This window comes from Peromyscus maniculatus, chromosome 1, assembly GCF_049852395.1.
Source record: "Peromyscus maniculatus bairdii isolate BWxNUB_F1_BW_parent chromosome 1, HU_Pman_BW_mat_3.1, whole genome shotgun sequence".
In the NCBI taxonomy this organism is placed as follows: domain Eukaryota; kingdom Metazoa; phylum Chordata; class Mammalia; order Rodentia; family Cricetidae; genus Peromyscus; species Peromyscus maniculatus.
Window position 1 is genome coordinate 162,688,436 of NC_134852.1, and position 14,984 is coordinate 162,703,419.

The 14,984-nt window shown below is 43.5% G+C and overlaps 1 protein-coding gene across 1 annotated transcript in view; it reads right to left on the reverse strand.

The window, feature by feature from the left end:
- Positions 1-14,984, reverse strand: part of Sdhaf2 (succinate dehydrogenase complex assembly factor 2) — a 22,510-nt gene continuing 7,526 nt past the window's right edge. Inside the window, exon 4 of the mRNA XM_006993852.4 lies at positions 1-1,948. Within this exon, the coding sequence (XP_006993914.1) occupies positions 1,818-1,948 (131 nt within the window). The 3' untranslated portion in view covers positions 1-1,817. The remainder of the gene's footprint in view (positions 1,949-14,984) is intronic.

The following is a 14,984-nucleotide window of genomic DNA, read 5'->3' on the forward strand; positions in this document are numbered from 1 at the left end:
TAAATTCTAGTTTTTCTTTTTTTATTTACTTTTTAAAGATTTATTTATTATTTATTTATTATTATACAGTGTTCTGCCTGTAGGCCAGAGGAGGGCACCAGATTGCATTATAGATGGTTGTGAGCCACCATGTAGGTGCTGGGAATTGAACTCAGGTCCTCTGGAAGAGCAGTCAGTGTTCTTAACCTCTGAGCCATCTCTCCAGCCCTTCTTTTTATTTTTTTTATGATTTATTTATTTTAAGGTGCTTTGTCATTTTATCTGTATGCATGTCTGTGTGAGGATATCAGATCCCCTGGGACTGGAGTTACAGACAGCTGTGAGCTGCCTTGTGAGTGCTGGAAATTGAACCCAGGTCCTCTGGAAGAGCGGCCAGTGCTCTTCACTGCTGAGCCGTCTCTCCAACCCATACTTTATTCTATGCATTTTGCCTGCACGTTTGTCCATGTAGCATGTGCATGCAGTGCCCAGAGACCAGAAGAGGGCATTGGCTCCTTTGGAACTGGAGTTACAGACAGTTATGAGCCACTATGTAGGTGCTAACAGCTAAGCCTGAGTCCCCTGGAGGAGCAGCCAGCCAGTGCTCTTAACCACTGAGCTATCTCTCCAGCCCCAAATTCTGGCTTTTTGATAAAGAATGTATTACTGACTTCTTCCAAGGCAACTCTCTTCTCTATAAACAGGCCTAATGCCACCTGTCCGTGGGAGTGCTAAGAGGTAACCGAAGGCTGGTTTCCCCATTTCCTCCTCTGGCCAGGGAACTCTTTTTTTCCTCTTTGCCTGCAGCAGTTACCAACCCCATGTTCATCAGTTCTGGCCTGCTTTTCTCCAGCCATCACTTTCACTTCTTGGCCGATACCTGCCTCTCCTCAGCTGACAGCAGAGCTCCTAGAGAGAGAACACCTTCAGCAACGCACAGGCCTCCCAGCTACTTCACTCTAACAGTGTGGTCCAGGCTGGCCTCAAACTCACTTTAGAGCCCAGGCTGGCTTCAAACTCTTGGTGATACTTCTACCTCAGACCGCAAGGGCTAGGATTACAGGAATGACCCATGACACCCAGTTAACAAGTTATTTCTTAAGTGTCATCATTATTTGGTCAACTAAAATAATTTTAAAGGCTGTAGCAATAAGAGGAAAAATTTGCCCAGTGCCTGCTGCAAGGCCAGAAAACCTGAAGGTTTGTAAAACCCCATTATAAGATTACTATGGCTGCACAGAACAGACCAAATGAAGATAATTATTGAAGGGTTAGAGAACTGTCAATTTCCTTCTCTGGATCTCCTTCAATATTCAATTATCTTTACAAAGTGCGTGCTGTGAAGAAAATCTGATTCGGATGTTGACTTAAGCAGGGTGCTCACACCATTCCAGCTTGGGGCCCTCATTCAGCCTGCTATGCCTTTGACAGGCTCAGCTCGGCGGCTTGGACTGGCTTTCTCTGGCAGAAAGAACTACACAAGGTTGGAAGGAGGCAGTTTTACCTTAACAAAGGCCAGGGCACTGGGTGTGGGTGGGGTGGGTGGCTCTTCATATAGCAGCTGCATCTTTTGTACTTTCGGGGCTGAGGCAGCTGAATTGCTTCCCCTACAGTGCCCTCTTGTGGCAGACCTGCACCACAGCACATAGCAGCTGGAGAAGGGGTCGATCGGTCGGTGCTGTACAGACAAGTGCAGGTTAGAATGAGTGTATCATCTTCATATTACATGTCTGTCCTGGTAGAGTTTCAAGGGCCTAAGGAAAAGCAGGAAGCCAAAGTCTGTACCAGAAGCAGTTTCTGTCCACATACTGACCACCATGACAGAAGGGGCACACAACCTAATGAGGTTTTTCAAGGAGATATTCCAGATCTGGGGCGCGCAGTCTCTGCTCTTTGTTTCTGTTTTTCGCAAACTCTCTCAGCAGTTCCAGGACTTCATTTTCAAATATTTCTGGGGCTGGTTTTGCTTCTGCAACAGAAGGGTAGGCAGAAAGAATTGTACCATTGTCAGTGTTCATGTGAAAGACACGGAGCTATGAAGCTGCATACAGAGCTTATGCTGCAGTCTCAGCACTTAGGAGGATAAGGCAGGGTGATTACTGTAAGTTCAAGACCAGCCTGAGTCACAGAGTGAGTTTCAGGCTAGCCCAGGCTACAGTAAAACCCTATCTCCAAAAACAAAAACAGAGGCTGAGAGATGGCTCAGCTGTTATGAGTGCTTGTTGCTCCTGAAGTGGACCAGAGATCACTTCCCAAACACCCTTGTCAAGCTGCTCACGATTACCTTTAACTCCAATTCCAAGAGATCCTATGCCTTCTTCTGGCCACCCACAGGCACCCATACACATATATCAATAAAAATAAAAAATAAGTTTAAGGGCCAGCTCAAAGGCTCAATGGGTAGACACTTGCCCTAATAACCTGAGTTCAATCCCTGGATGCCCACATTGTATAAGGAAAGAACCAATTCCCAAGTTATCCTCCGACCTCTTACACACACATATAGACACAGACAGACAGACAGACAGACAGACAGACACACACACACACACACTATAAAAATAATTTTTAAAAGAAAACATCTCTTTAAAAATCTAAAAGTAGAGCCGGGCGTGGTGGCGCACGCCTTTAATCCCAGCACTCGGGAGGCAGAGCCAGGCGGATCTTTGTGAGTTCGAGGCCAGCCTGGGCTACCAAGTGAGCTCCAGGAAAGGCGCAAAGCTACACAGAGAAACCCTGTCTCGAAAAAACCAAAAAAAAAAAAAAAAAATCTAAAAGTAAACAACAACCAAGAGCAAGTTGAAACTCCAGCAATTGCCAAGAACCACAAATTGATAAATAGACCACGGGCCTCCAAATACTCTAGGCTATACCAGGGTTGGCCTATACTTGTATAAAGTTTTGTTAGTGCAGCTGCTCTCATTTGCTTGCATATGGTCCAGGCTACTTTGTATTACAATGGCAGAGCTGAGGGATGACAACAGAGTTCATATGGCCTCGTGACTAAAACATTTACTATCTGATACTTAAGAAACAAATCAGGGCCGGGCGGTGGTGGCGCAAGCCTTTAATCCCAGCACTCGGGAGGCAGAGGCAGGCGGATCTCTGTGAGTTCGAGGCCAGCCTGGACTACCAAGTGAGTCCCAGGAAAGGCGCAAAGCTACACAGAGAAACCCTGTCTCGAAAAACCAAAAAAAAAAAAAAAGAAACAAATCAGATGACCCTTGGCTTGTGCAATCTTGGCTATACTGCTTTGTTTTGCATTTGGCCTCAGTTGTCTTCTAGGTACCTTACCTTTGGTTTCAACATCCACAGTATCACTTAGCTTGGCTCCTCTACAGTTTGGTAAATAAAATGCAAAGTCCCAGAAATAATTTGTGAGTTTTAAACTGCATGCTATTCTTAATAGGCTGATAAAATCTTACACCATCCTGCTCTGTCCACCTTGCAGATGAATCACCCTTTGTCCAATATATCCACACTGTATATGCTACCCATGCATTAGTCACTAAGACACCTAGTTTGGGGAATATAATGAATGTAGAAATATTGCAGGCTTATGTTCAAGTGACCACATTCTTTGTTTTTTGTTTGTTTTTGAGACAGGGTCTTACTATACAGCTCCATCTGTCCAGGAACCCACTATGTAGACCAGGCTGGCCTTGAACTCACAGAGATCCACCTGCCTCTGCCTCCTGAGTGCTGGGATTAAAGGCGTGAGCCACTATGTCTGGCTATGTAATCATTTTTTTTTATTTTTTATTCAATAACAGACCTAAAGCACAAGAGTATGATGCAAAGAGGCACCAAGGCATAGACATGGACAGAGGTTGATTCTAGTGCCATGCAGTAGGGAACACTGCAGGGTATATGGGGAAGGCATGGGCACACAGGGCTTGGGATCATCCAGTTTTAGGAATCATCTGAGGACTGTATAATGAATTCCCTACAAAGAAAGGGAGACTACAGTATTGTTTCCACTTATATTCTTTTGTGTTTTGTGGTGCTGGAGACTGAACCCAGGTAGGGCCTCATGTACACTCTCCAAGTGTTCTGCCATTGAGCTCCATTTCCAGTCCTCCTATTCTTTTTTTTTTTTTTTTTTTTTGGTTTTTCGAGACAGGGTTTCTCTGTGTAGCTTTGCGCCTTTCCTGGAACTCACTTGGTAGCCCAGGCTGGCCTTGAACTCACAGAGATCCGCCTGGCTCTGCCTCCCGAGTGCTGGGATTAAAGGCGTGCGCCACCAACGCCCGGCTCCAGTCCTCCTATTCTAAGCTATAAACTCCCCGAAACAAAGCTCTGCTTCTTCTTTTTATCAGTTAGGGACCCCTTGGGTCTAAGTGACAGAAATTAGCTTTAGTAAACTTAAGCAAATGGGAATTTTCTGAAAGAAATGAGAGGTCCATAGGATGAACATAAACCTGCAGAATGAGACGTTAATGGACAGGCAAAGGGGCAAGAAGACAAAAAGACGAAAGTGCCAGTCCTGTCCAGTGGCAGGAGCCTGGCAGCATTCATTACCTCCAACCTTTCTTTCCATACTAGAGACACCTGTTTAAGATGCCAATTACAAGCAAAGCCTCCCACCAGCAAAGCTTAGGTGGCAAGTTCCAGAAAGCTAAATAAAATGCTAGAAAGAATCCCTTCAAACCCAGACAGATTCTGTCAGCCCAGAGCCTGGCAACCAGGGAATGTTCTGGGTGTATTTTGGATTTGGGGGTTAAAATTTTTTTTCTTAGTATTTATTTTTTAGTGTATAAGTATTTTGCCTGCAAGTATATACACATATTATATACACATATTATATGCAAAGGCCAAAAAAAGGCATCAGAGCTCCAGGAACTGGAATTAGAGCTGTTTGTGAACAGCCATGGGAGTGCTTAAAACCAAACCTGGGTTTTCTGCAATAGCAAATGTTCTTAATCGTGAAGTCATCTCCACACAGGTTTTTTTTTTTTTAAATTTTATATTTTTATTGTATTTTTTATTTTTTAAAATTGTGTGTACATGCAGGCATGCTACAGTATGGCCATGGAGGTCAGTTCTCTCCTCCTACCTTGTATCTGTGCTGGATGTTCCAGGCTGGCTGGCCTACCAGCTTCCAGAGGATTTGCTATAAGAGTACTGGCATTACAGCTATGTACTACTTGGATGTGGTGGTGTAAGACTGTAATTCTAGCACAAAAACAAGTGGATCTCTGTGAGTTCAAGGCCAGCCTGGTCCACATAGTAAATGCCAGGCCAGTCAAAGCTGCATTATGAGACTCCATCTTAACAAATAACAAAACAAAAAAAAAAAAAAAATGTTCTACTGCATGAGCTTTTTACATGAGTTTCAGGGATCTAACCCAGGTCCTAGGCTTGTGAGGCCAAGCACTTTTACCTGCTAAGCCATGAAGGAGAAACAGCCCTGGCCTGTTCTGGGTTTTGTGTGACAGTCAAAATAAAATCCAGGAGTGTTAGGCTTCCCTTTAGAGTACAGAGTTGGAAAGGATATCACATGCACTTTAACAGTAAGGAAAAGCCTGACAACAAAGAAGACTTTTCTTGACATTGTCAGGGCTGGGGTCACAGTGCAGCAAAGCATAAGGAATAAGGAAGAGAAGCCCATCAACAGGAAACTGGACATGAGCACTTGCTGGGTTGTGACAGGAAGAGTCACTGGGTGTAATACAAACAGACAAGAATTTGTAAGCCAGGAATGGTGGCAGAGGCCTTTAATCCCAGCATTCAGGAGGCAGAGGCAGGTGGTCTCTGTTAGAGGCCGGCCTATTCCAGTGAATTCCAGGCTATCCAAGACTACATATTGAGACCCTGTCTCAAAACAAACAAAATAAAATTAAAAACAACAACAACAACAAACCCTCAGCTACATCTAAAGTAACTGTCCAAAGCCTAGTGTGGGTTAGCCTAAGAATGGAAAGCTCTGGGCCCACACACCCAAGTGGAGCTGGTACTCATCCACAGGCTCTTCCTTGAAAGCCTCCACTGGATTGCTCTGATGAAGTCTGGGCTCAGAGTAGGAAGCCAGGAGGAGGAGCCCAGTCCAAAGCGAAGGGAGCTCAGCTGGGGCCCTCTCTTAAAGAACAAAGGTAACCTGTGACTGACAGTGGGGAAATCAGTCTTGTCTCTCTCATTCGGGTCGGAAAAAGAGTCAAAGGAGAAAAGAAAAAAGAAAAACATGTAGGCCTATGGTGATATTTCATTTGTGCTGAAATGTGATTTTATTTGTATGTTAATAAATAAAGTTGCCTGGGGGTCAGAGCTAATAGCAAGCCATACCAGAAGTCTGGCAGTGGTAGCACATGCCCTTAATCCCAATTACATGGCAGGCAGATCTCTGTGCGTTCAAGGATACCACCAGCATGGAGACGACACACGCCTTTAATCTCAGTACCAACCATAGAAGACCTGGAGGTCTGTCTAGATGGGCAGTGAAGAGGAGGTCATGTGGTTGGGTTTACAACCAATGAGAAGGCAGAATAGAAAGTCAATAAAAAGGACAAACACACAGGAAGTAGGTCTCTTGCAGAGAGGTAGGACAGCAGTGGCAGTGAAGGGTAAGGTTTTTAATCTCAGCTCTTAGCTATCGCTCTGACCTCTTGGCTTTTAACTCTGTATTTGGTTCTGTGTTTCTTATTTAACAAGATGGTTACATCTACATAGGCCTGAGGGGTGACACTATCACTGAGCAAACCCACCTGAGAGCCAGGCCATAGGGAAAAGAGGGAAGGTCATCCTTGCCACCCCTCAACTAGCAAGGCCAAGTGGAAGGCACAGGAGTCTAGCACTGAGGAAGGCCAGAGCATGCAGACAGCATCCTTCTGAGGCCCAGAAATACAGGAAAGCTGAAGGCTGGGAATGGAACAGAAACACTGACAACACTCTTTAGAAACAACTTCTGCCCTGAGCACACTTACATGGGGCTGCTGAGGTCCTGAATAAACAGAGCAAAATCATAATCTAGACTGAGCTTAACTGCCAAGCTCACTAACTTGATTCCCTACACTAACAGCCTAGATGCTGCATGGCTCCTCAAGACAGACACTACATATCTAGATCTCCAATGTTTAACATCAGTTAGACATGGGTGGGTTGGCACATACCTATAATCCTAGCACTGGTAAAACCGAGACAGAAGAATCAAAAATTTAAAACCAAAACCAAGTGAGGTGGAGCCTGCCTTTAATCCCAGTACTCTGGAGGCAGAGGTAAGTAGATCTCTCTAAGTTCCAGGACAGCCAGGGCTACACAGTGAGACTCTGTCTCAAAAGGAAAAAAAAAAAAAAAAAAAAAAGATTTGAAGCCAGCCTAGGATACACAATGAGAACCCATTTCAAAAAGCTAACACCGGGCTCAGGATACGGCCCAGTAAGTAAAGCACTTGGCATGCAAGCATGAGGGCCTAGGTTAGAATGTTCAGGACTCACTAAAGGAGCACATATGTAATCCCAGTGCTCCTCTAACAAGACAGGGGAATCCCTGGAAGCACCTAGCAAACTAGGCAAAGCTGTTTGTCGTGCTCTAATTCCATTCCCGAAACCCATGTTAAGGTAAAAGAAAACTAAGTTCACACTCAGCCTTCCACATGTGCACTGTAACACATGCACACACACCATCTCAACCTCTCTCTCAATCTCTCTCTCAATCTCTCTCTCTCTCTCTCTCTCTCTCTCTCTCTCTCTCTCTCTCTCTCTCTCTCTCTCTCTCTCTCAAAAAGTAAATGTGATGCAGGGGCTGGAGAGATGGCTCAGCAGTTAAGGGCATGTACTGCTTTTCCAGAGGCCCTGAGCTTGATTTCAGCACCTATGACAGGTGGCTCACAACCACTTGTATTCCTGTTCCAGGGGATCCAATGCCTTTGGCCTCCACTGACACACCTCTGCTCACATGTGGCAAACAGACACACATATTGAAAAATAAAATAAATCCAGAAGGAAGGAAACTACAAGCAAGCAAGCAATAGAAACAGACTCAGGGATAACTTGTATCAGGACTCCCACTAAGAATTCAAAGTAATTATGACTAACATCAAAAGCTCTGGTGGAAAAAGCAGGCAAAGTCTAAGAACAGATGAGGAATTCCAGCAGGGAATGAGAAAGTCTAAATGTCATATGGAAATGCTAAAAATAAAATCACAGAGCTGCAATGCAAAATGACTTCAAGAGGCTCATCGTGACATCTGACACAATGAAAGGAAAAATCAGTGAAAGAGAGGCCAAGAGATGCTGCCAGATACAAAAGACCCACAATGATTCACCAAGAGAGAAGCACACAGAACAGACGCCAAGAACTGTAGACACAAGTTGTTCAAAGTGCAATCAGAATTGCAAAAGAAAAAGAGGGCATGATGGAGACTGAAGAATCTTCCAAAAATAATCAAAAACATAAAAATCCAGATCCAACATGTCCAGAGAACCCCAAACTGTGGCTAGAGTTTTCCTGGTCTTGCCTGGCCCACAGACAGGACAAATCTCTCTCACCTGCCAGTCCCACAGCCGCTCAGACCCAACCAAGTAAGCACACAGACTTACATTGCTTACAAACTATATGGCCGCAGCAGGCTTCTTGTTATCTAGTTCTTATATCTTAAATTAATCCATTTCTATTAATCTATAAGTTGCCACGTGGCTCGTAACTTACCAGTATCTTAACATCTGCTTCTCATTATGGCGGCTGGCAGCGTCTCTCTGACTCAGCCTTCCACTTCTCAGAATTCTCCCCTCTCCTTGTTCCACCTACACTTTCTACCTTGCTACTGGCTAATCAGTGTTTTATTTATTAACCAATCAGAGCAACCCATTTAATGTATAGAACATCCCACAGCACCAAACAGAATAAATACTGAAACAAACACTAGACACAGTGCTATAGTTAGGATGGGGAATGTTCCTCCAAGGACAATGTCCCCTATATGTTCCCAGCCTGGTGCTATTGGGAGGTAGTGAAAACCTTGGGGGTCCCAAGAAGTCTTCCAGTCATTGGAGACACATTCTCAAAGGAAATACCAGGATCCAGGGTCCCCCCCCCCCCACACACACACACGCTTCCTGGCCATGAAGTGAACACTGCTTAGCAGCAGCTACTTGCTGCTGCCATGTGCTGCCTCACCTACACACCTCAGTTCTTCCAGCACTGGGGTCCATCACCCAGAGACTGAACCCCCCAAAACTGTGAGCCAAACAAACCTGTTCTACACTGGGCATGGCGGCATGTGTCTGTAATCCTAGCTACTCAGGAGGCTGAAGCATGAGGTTTGTTGGAGGCTCAGGGGTTTGGGGCCAGCCTGGGGAGCACAGTAAGACCTCATCTCTCTCTCTCTCTCTTTTTAAGATTTATTTATTTATTATGTGTACAGTGTTCTGTCTGCACATATCCCTGCAGGCCAGAAGAGAGCACCAGATCTCATTACAGATGGTTGTGAGCCACCATGTGGTTGCTGGGAATTGAACTCAGGACCTCGGGAAGAACAAGCAGTGCTCTTAACCTCTGAGCCATCTCTCCAGCCCCCAAGACCTCATCTCTTAAAGAGTAACTTCAAAAATGTTTTTATTTTGATTTTGGATTTATTTATTTATTTTATGCATGTGAGTGTTTTGTCTCTGTGTATGTGTACCATGTGTGTGCCTGGTGCCCACGGAAGCCAGAAGTGGGTGCCAGAACCCCTGGAACTGGAGTTCCATACTGACAGTCTGGCAAAAAAAAAAAAAAAAAAAAAGAGTTATGCCTTCAAAAAGTGCTGGGAAACAAACAAACAAACCTGTGAGCCTTCAGTTCCATACCCAAGGCAGGGAATTCAAAGCACCCAATTTGTGCTACAAGGAATAGGAAAGGAAGTACAGCAGAGGGATTATGGTGGGATAGAAACAGATTTATATAAAGAAACAACCATTTCCAAAATGGCCAAAGTTAATGAGAGTGGAACATATATTTTGAATTATTTTCCTTTACTGCCCACAGTAAACCAGGAGAAATGTGTCCAGGCTTAGAGTAAGGTCAAAGTAAAAAGAATGACCACAGTACAAAAGCTGAGGGCAGCGGGGTGGGGTGGGGTGCACACTCTGCTGTAAAGGCCATACATTATACACGAGGGTCACAGGTCTCAAAAGCAGACTATGATCAATTAAAGCTGTACACTGTGAACCCAGGAGCAATCATTAAAAACCTAAAAGGACATAAATAAATCAAGAGTGGCAATAACCCCACATACGCACACAAACAAACAAGAGAAAGAGAAAAAGAACAGATGGAAGAAATGACAACCAAAAACGGTAGAGTTGAATTCAAACACATTGAGAATTTAGTAAATATGAAAGGTCTAAACACACTAGCAGACACCATCAGACTGGGTAAGAAAAGAAAGACTGTATTCTGTCTAGAGAAAAACTCAATTTAGATATAAAGACAATGGTAGCTAGTGACTTCAGAACACAGGCACTCCAGCGGGTATCGGAAGGGGTAGTCAGACAAATGTGAAGAAGGGAGGAGAGCCACTGCTCAGGCAGAGCGCCATGGAGCAAGGCCCTCAAAGAGCTGAAGGGAACTGCCTGCTGGCAGGTCAATAAGGAACTCAGCTCTCCAACGTAAGGAAACAAATTCTCAGGGGGATAACAAAAATGTCAATGAACTTAGAATTAAATCCTTCCCCAGAGACTCCAGACAGAAACACGGTACACCTGACACACTGATTTCAGAGTGTGAGATCTGGGCAGAGCTACCGACCCACAGAACTATGATCCAAGAAATAGATGTGGCTCCAAGTTTAGTAAACTTGTGGTAATTGTTCATAAAGCAAGAGGAAAATAATCCAAACCGGAAGCTACACACCAGGCAAAACCTAATCAAAGGAAATCTGAAGACCCAACAAGCTGGCTTAGTTGATCAAGGCACTTGTCCCCAAATCCTAGGACCTGAATTCAATCCCTGGGACCTACAAGCGGAAGCAGAGAATCAACTCCCACAAGTTGTCCTCTGACCTTCACATGTCTACTATGGTATACAGGTGCTCCTCCTACACACACACACACACACACACACACACACACACACACACACACACAAACAAATGTTAAAAAAAAAAGCTAGAGTGTCTATACTAACAGAACCTCAAAGCAAGAATCATTATCAACAATAGAGACAGAGAAACACAATGACAAAGGAAGCAATTTGACATGAAAACGTAACAGTTCCAGATGTGTTTGCACCTAACACCTGAACAAAGACCCAGAAAAGAGAAGGGGTGAGAGACAACCCATACTTACAGACTCCAGTGTTCCTCCCTCAGAAACTGAGAACTATGGAGAACACCCCATCAACCTCCTTGTCCTAGCTGTCATTCATAGAGTGCTCTGCCCACAAGAACAAGAGACACACATTCAAGTGTATATGGAATATCACCAAAGTACTTGTATCTCAGGCCTGAAAGCAAACTTCAATAAATGCTGGCAAATTCCCAAATACTTGAAACTTAAATGTACTTCTGAGTAACTCATAGGCTGAACAGAGTCATGAGAGAAATTAGAAAATAATCTGAATCTTAGGAAAATGTAAGATTATGTAACAGAAATTCAAACAGTGCTTAGAGCAGTGTTTCTCAACCTGTGGGTCACAACCCCTTTGGGGTTGAATGACCCTTTCACAGGAGTCACATATCAAATAACTTGCATATCAGATATTTACATTACAATTCATAACAGTAGCAAAATTACAGTTATGAAGCAGCAATGAAATAATCTTATAGTTGGGGGTCATTACAACATGAGGAACTGTATTAAAGGGTCGCAGCATTAGGAGGGGTGGGAGCCATTGGCTTAGAGGGACAGAATGTTTATGGTGGAAAAGAAGGTCTCTGATGAGCTTAGCTTCTACTTCAAACAACTAGGAAATGCCAATCACACTCAAGAAAGAAAGACATGAGTAACCACAGAAACCAATGGAACTGAAAACGGCAAACAACAGAAAATACCAATGATATAAAAGACAAGCCCTCTGAAGGAAAAAAAAAATGAAATCAATGGCAACTTCTGGCAATACTGATCAAAATAAAAGATGGGAGAGAGGGTGAGAGAGAAAATACAAATTGCCAATAATAGATATAAAAGATACCTATTATTTATTTGCGGGGTAGGGGAAGGTCTTACTATGTAGCTCTGACTATCCAGGGACTAACTATGTAGCCCAGGCTGGCCTCAAACTCACAGTGCTGTGACTAGAGGTGTACGCTACCACCCCTGGCTTATTATTTATTCTTAGTAAGTGTGTGAGTACATAATGGAGGGCACAAATGCCACAGCACGCACTCAGAGGTCAGAGGACAACTCTGTAAATTTGGTTCTCTCCTTCCACTTTTATGTGAATTCCAGTGATTGAACTCAGGTCACCAGGCTTCAGCAACAAGTGGCATCACTAGCTGGGCCCTATTACAGGTCCAGGAAAGAACTAAACTGTCTACTATAACAGTAAAAGGAAGAAGAAGCCATTGCAAATAAAATCCTATCCATATACCTGACATCTTAGATGAAATGGCAAATACTCTGAAAGTCTAATGACTGGTTCTCACCCCAGAGGAAACATCTACAATCATTCAATCTCTATTAAAAATACTGGCATCACAGTTTAAAGTATCCAGGAGGGAAAACTACTAGCCCAGATAACTTCACTAGCAAATTTATCACATATTTATGGAAACAGTAACACCAATTCTACATATATTTTCCAGAAAATGGAAAAGAGCACTTCACAACCTATCTGATCAAAACCAGATGACAACTTATGAAATATTATACACCAATATTCATGGAGACGAAAGATCTTGAACTGTTAATAAATCAAGACTCTCTAGGGTTAATTTTGGGATGTAAGGCTGGTACAGGATTTCCAAGCCAAATAACTTATATTAATAAACTTGGGAGAGTCACTTCACCAAAGAAAAGAAATGAAGGCACCTGTGGTGGTTTGAAAGAAAATGGCCCCCAAAGGGAGTGGCACTATTAGGAGGTGTGGCCTTGTTGGAGTAGCTGTGGTCTTGATGGAGGAAGTATGTCTTTGTGGAAGTGGACTTTGAGGTCTCACATATGCTTAAGAAATGCATAATGAGATAGACCACTTTATGTTGCCTGCAAGACATAGGACTCTTGGCTACTTCTCCAGCACCAATCTGCCTACATGCCACCATGTCCCACCATGATAATAATGGACTGAACCTCTGAAACTGTAAGCAAGCCACCTCAATTAAATGTTTCCGTTTATAAGAGTTGCTGTGGTCACGGTGTCTCTTCACAGCAACAGAAAATTTAACTAAGACAGCACCATTCAAGATTCCAAAGGATGGAGACAACCAACAGTCCTACCCATCTATGACATCTTTGAGCCACAACAACCAGAGTGGCATGATAACTATAAGGGTGCAATAATGGTACATATACCTTAGCGGTAACCAACAGTTCTCTAATTGGAATTAAGACCTGCTCAACAAGAGGGAAACCATGCCTGGTACTGGAAACCTAGCCAACTACCCAGGGTTAGGGAAATCACAGATCTTGGAGGAGAACCTACAACTGCCACTTCACTAAGCCAGCATAGTCCTAACTGCTTTCTAAATATCTGTCCTTATGCCCACAGAAAGAACAGTTCTCACCCTCCACCAAGGAAATATCTCTTTGCAAGAGACAGAGACCATTACAGAAAACCACAGCTAATCAAATTGAAGTTGTGGAGTCCAGTGCCAACTACAACACAATTCCTGCACCTAAGATTCAGGGATCATTGTGGAAGAGGGGGCAGAAAGATTGCAAGAGCCAGAGGAACAATGAATTTGCTATTAGATTATATCTCCTAGCAATGTCAAAGCTACACCCATGATGTCTCACCAACATGGCTGTCATGTTGACAACACCAAGCGTGGTAGTGTGAATGTAACTGGCCCTCATAGGGAGTGGCTCATAGGGAGTGGCACTATTAGGAGGTGTGGCTTTGTTGGAGTGGGCATGGCCTTGTTGGAAGAAGTGTGTCACTGTGGGGGTGGGCTTTGAGGTTTCCTATGCTCAGGATAATGTTCAGTGATTCAGTTGACTTCCTATTGCCTGCAAGATGTAGGACTCTCAGCTACTTCTCCAGCACCATGTCTGCCTGCATGCCACCATGCTCCCCACCATGATGATAATGGACCAAACCTCTGAAACTGTAAGTGAGCCCCCTCAATTAAATGTTTTCACTTATAAGAGTTGCTGTGGTCATAGTGTCTCTTCACAGCAATAAAACCCCTAAGACATCAAGTGTTCCTTCATAATTTGTCTCTGGCAATCACTGCTATCTATTGTCCCTGTTGTTTTGTCTTCTTTCCCAGAATGTCATGAAAACGTAAGCACATGGTAGATACTCCTTAAATCTTAGCATAAGCAGTGGAAACTATGGATAGCTGCCTATTTTTGTAATGGCTCATATGCAAAGAATGATTTTTATTTTGAGACAGGGTCTCATTATGTATCCTTGGATGGCCTCAAACTCAGAGATCAACCTGCTTCTGCCTCCCAAGTGCTGGGATTAAAGGTGTGCACCACCATGTCCAGCAAGACTGATTTTTAAAAAGTTGAGGGAGAAAAGTCAAAAGGATAATACTTCATGATTAGAAAGTATATGAAGTCCAAATCCAATGTCCAGGATTGACATTCAATTGAGACACAGGCACACTCATTTGTAGACCTGATACCTGTGGTTGATCACATGCTACAGATGCAGTTACAGAGTTATGAGAGACCATATGGCTAGCAAATATTTACTGTCTGGCCCATATGGATAAAGTATGGTATAAAGGTAAACACACTCACAATCCAATGACTCTTTTGGGTACTTATCCAAGAAAACTTGAAATCTATTTTCACAAAATCTGTACACAAGTGTTTATGGTGGCAGTGGTTATAATCGCCTACAACTGAAAACACTAGAATCCCTCTACTGGTCAAGAACTAAACTGGTATAATCCACACACTGGAATATCACTTAACAAA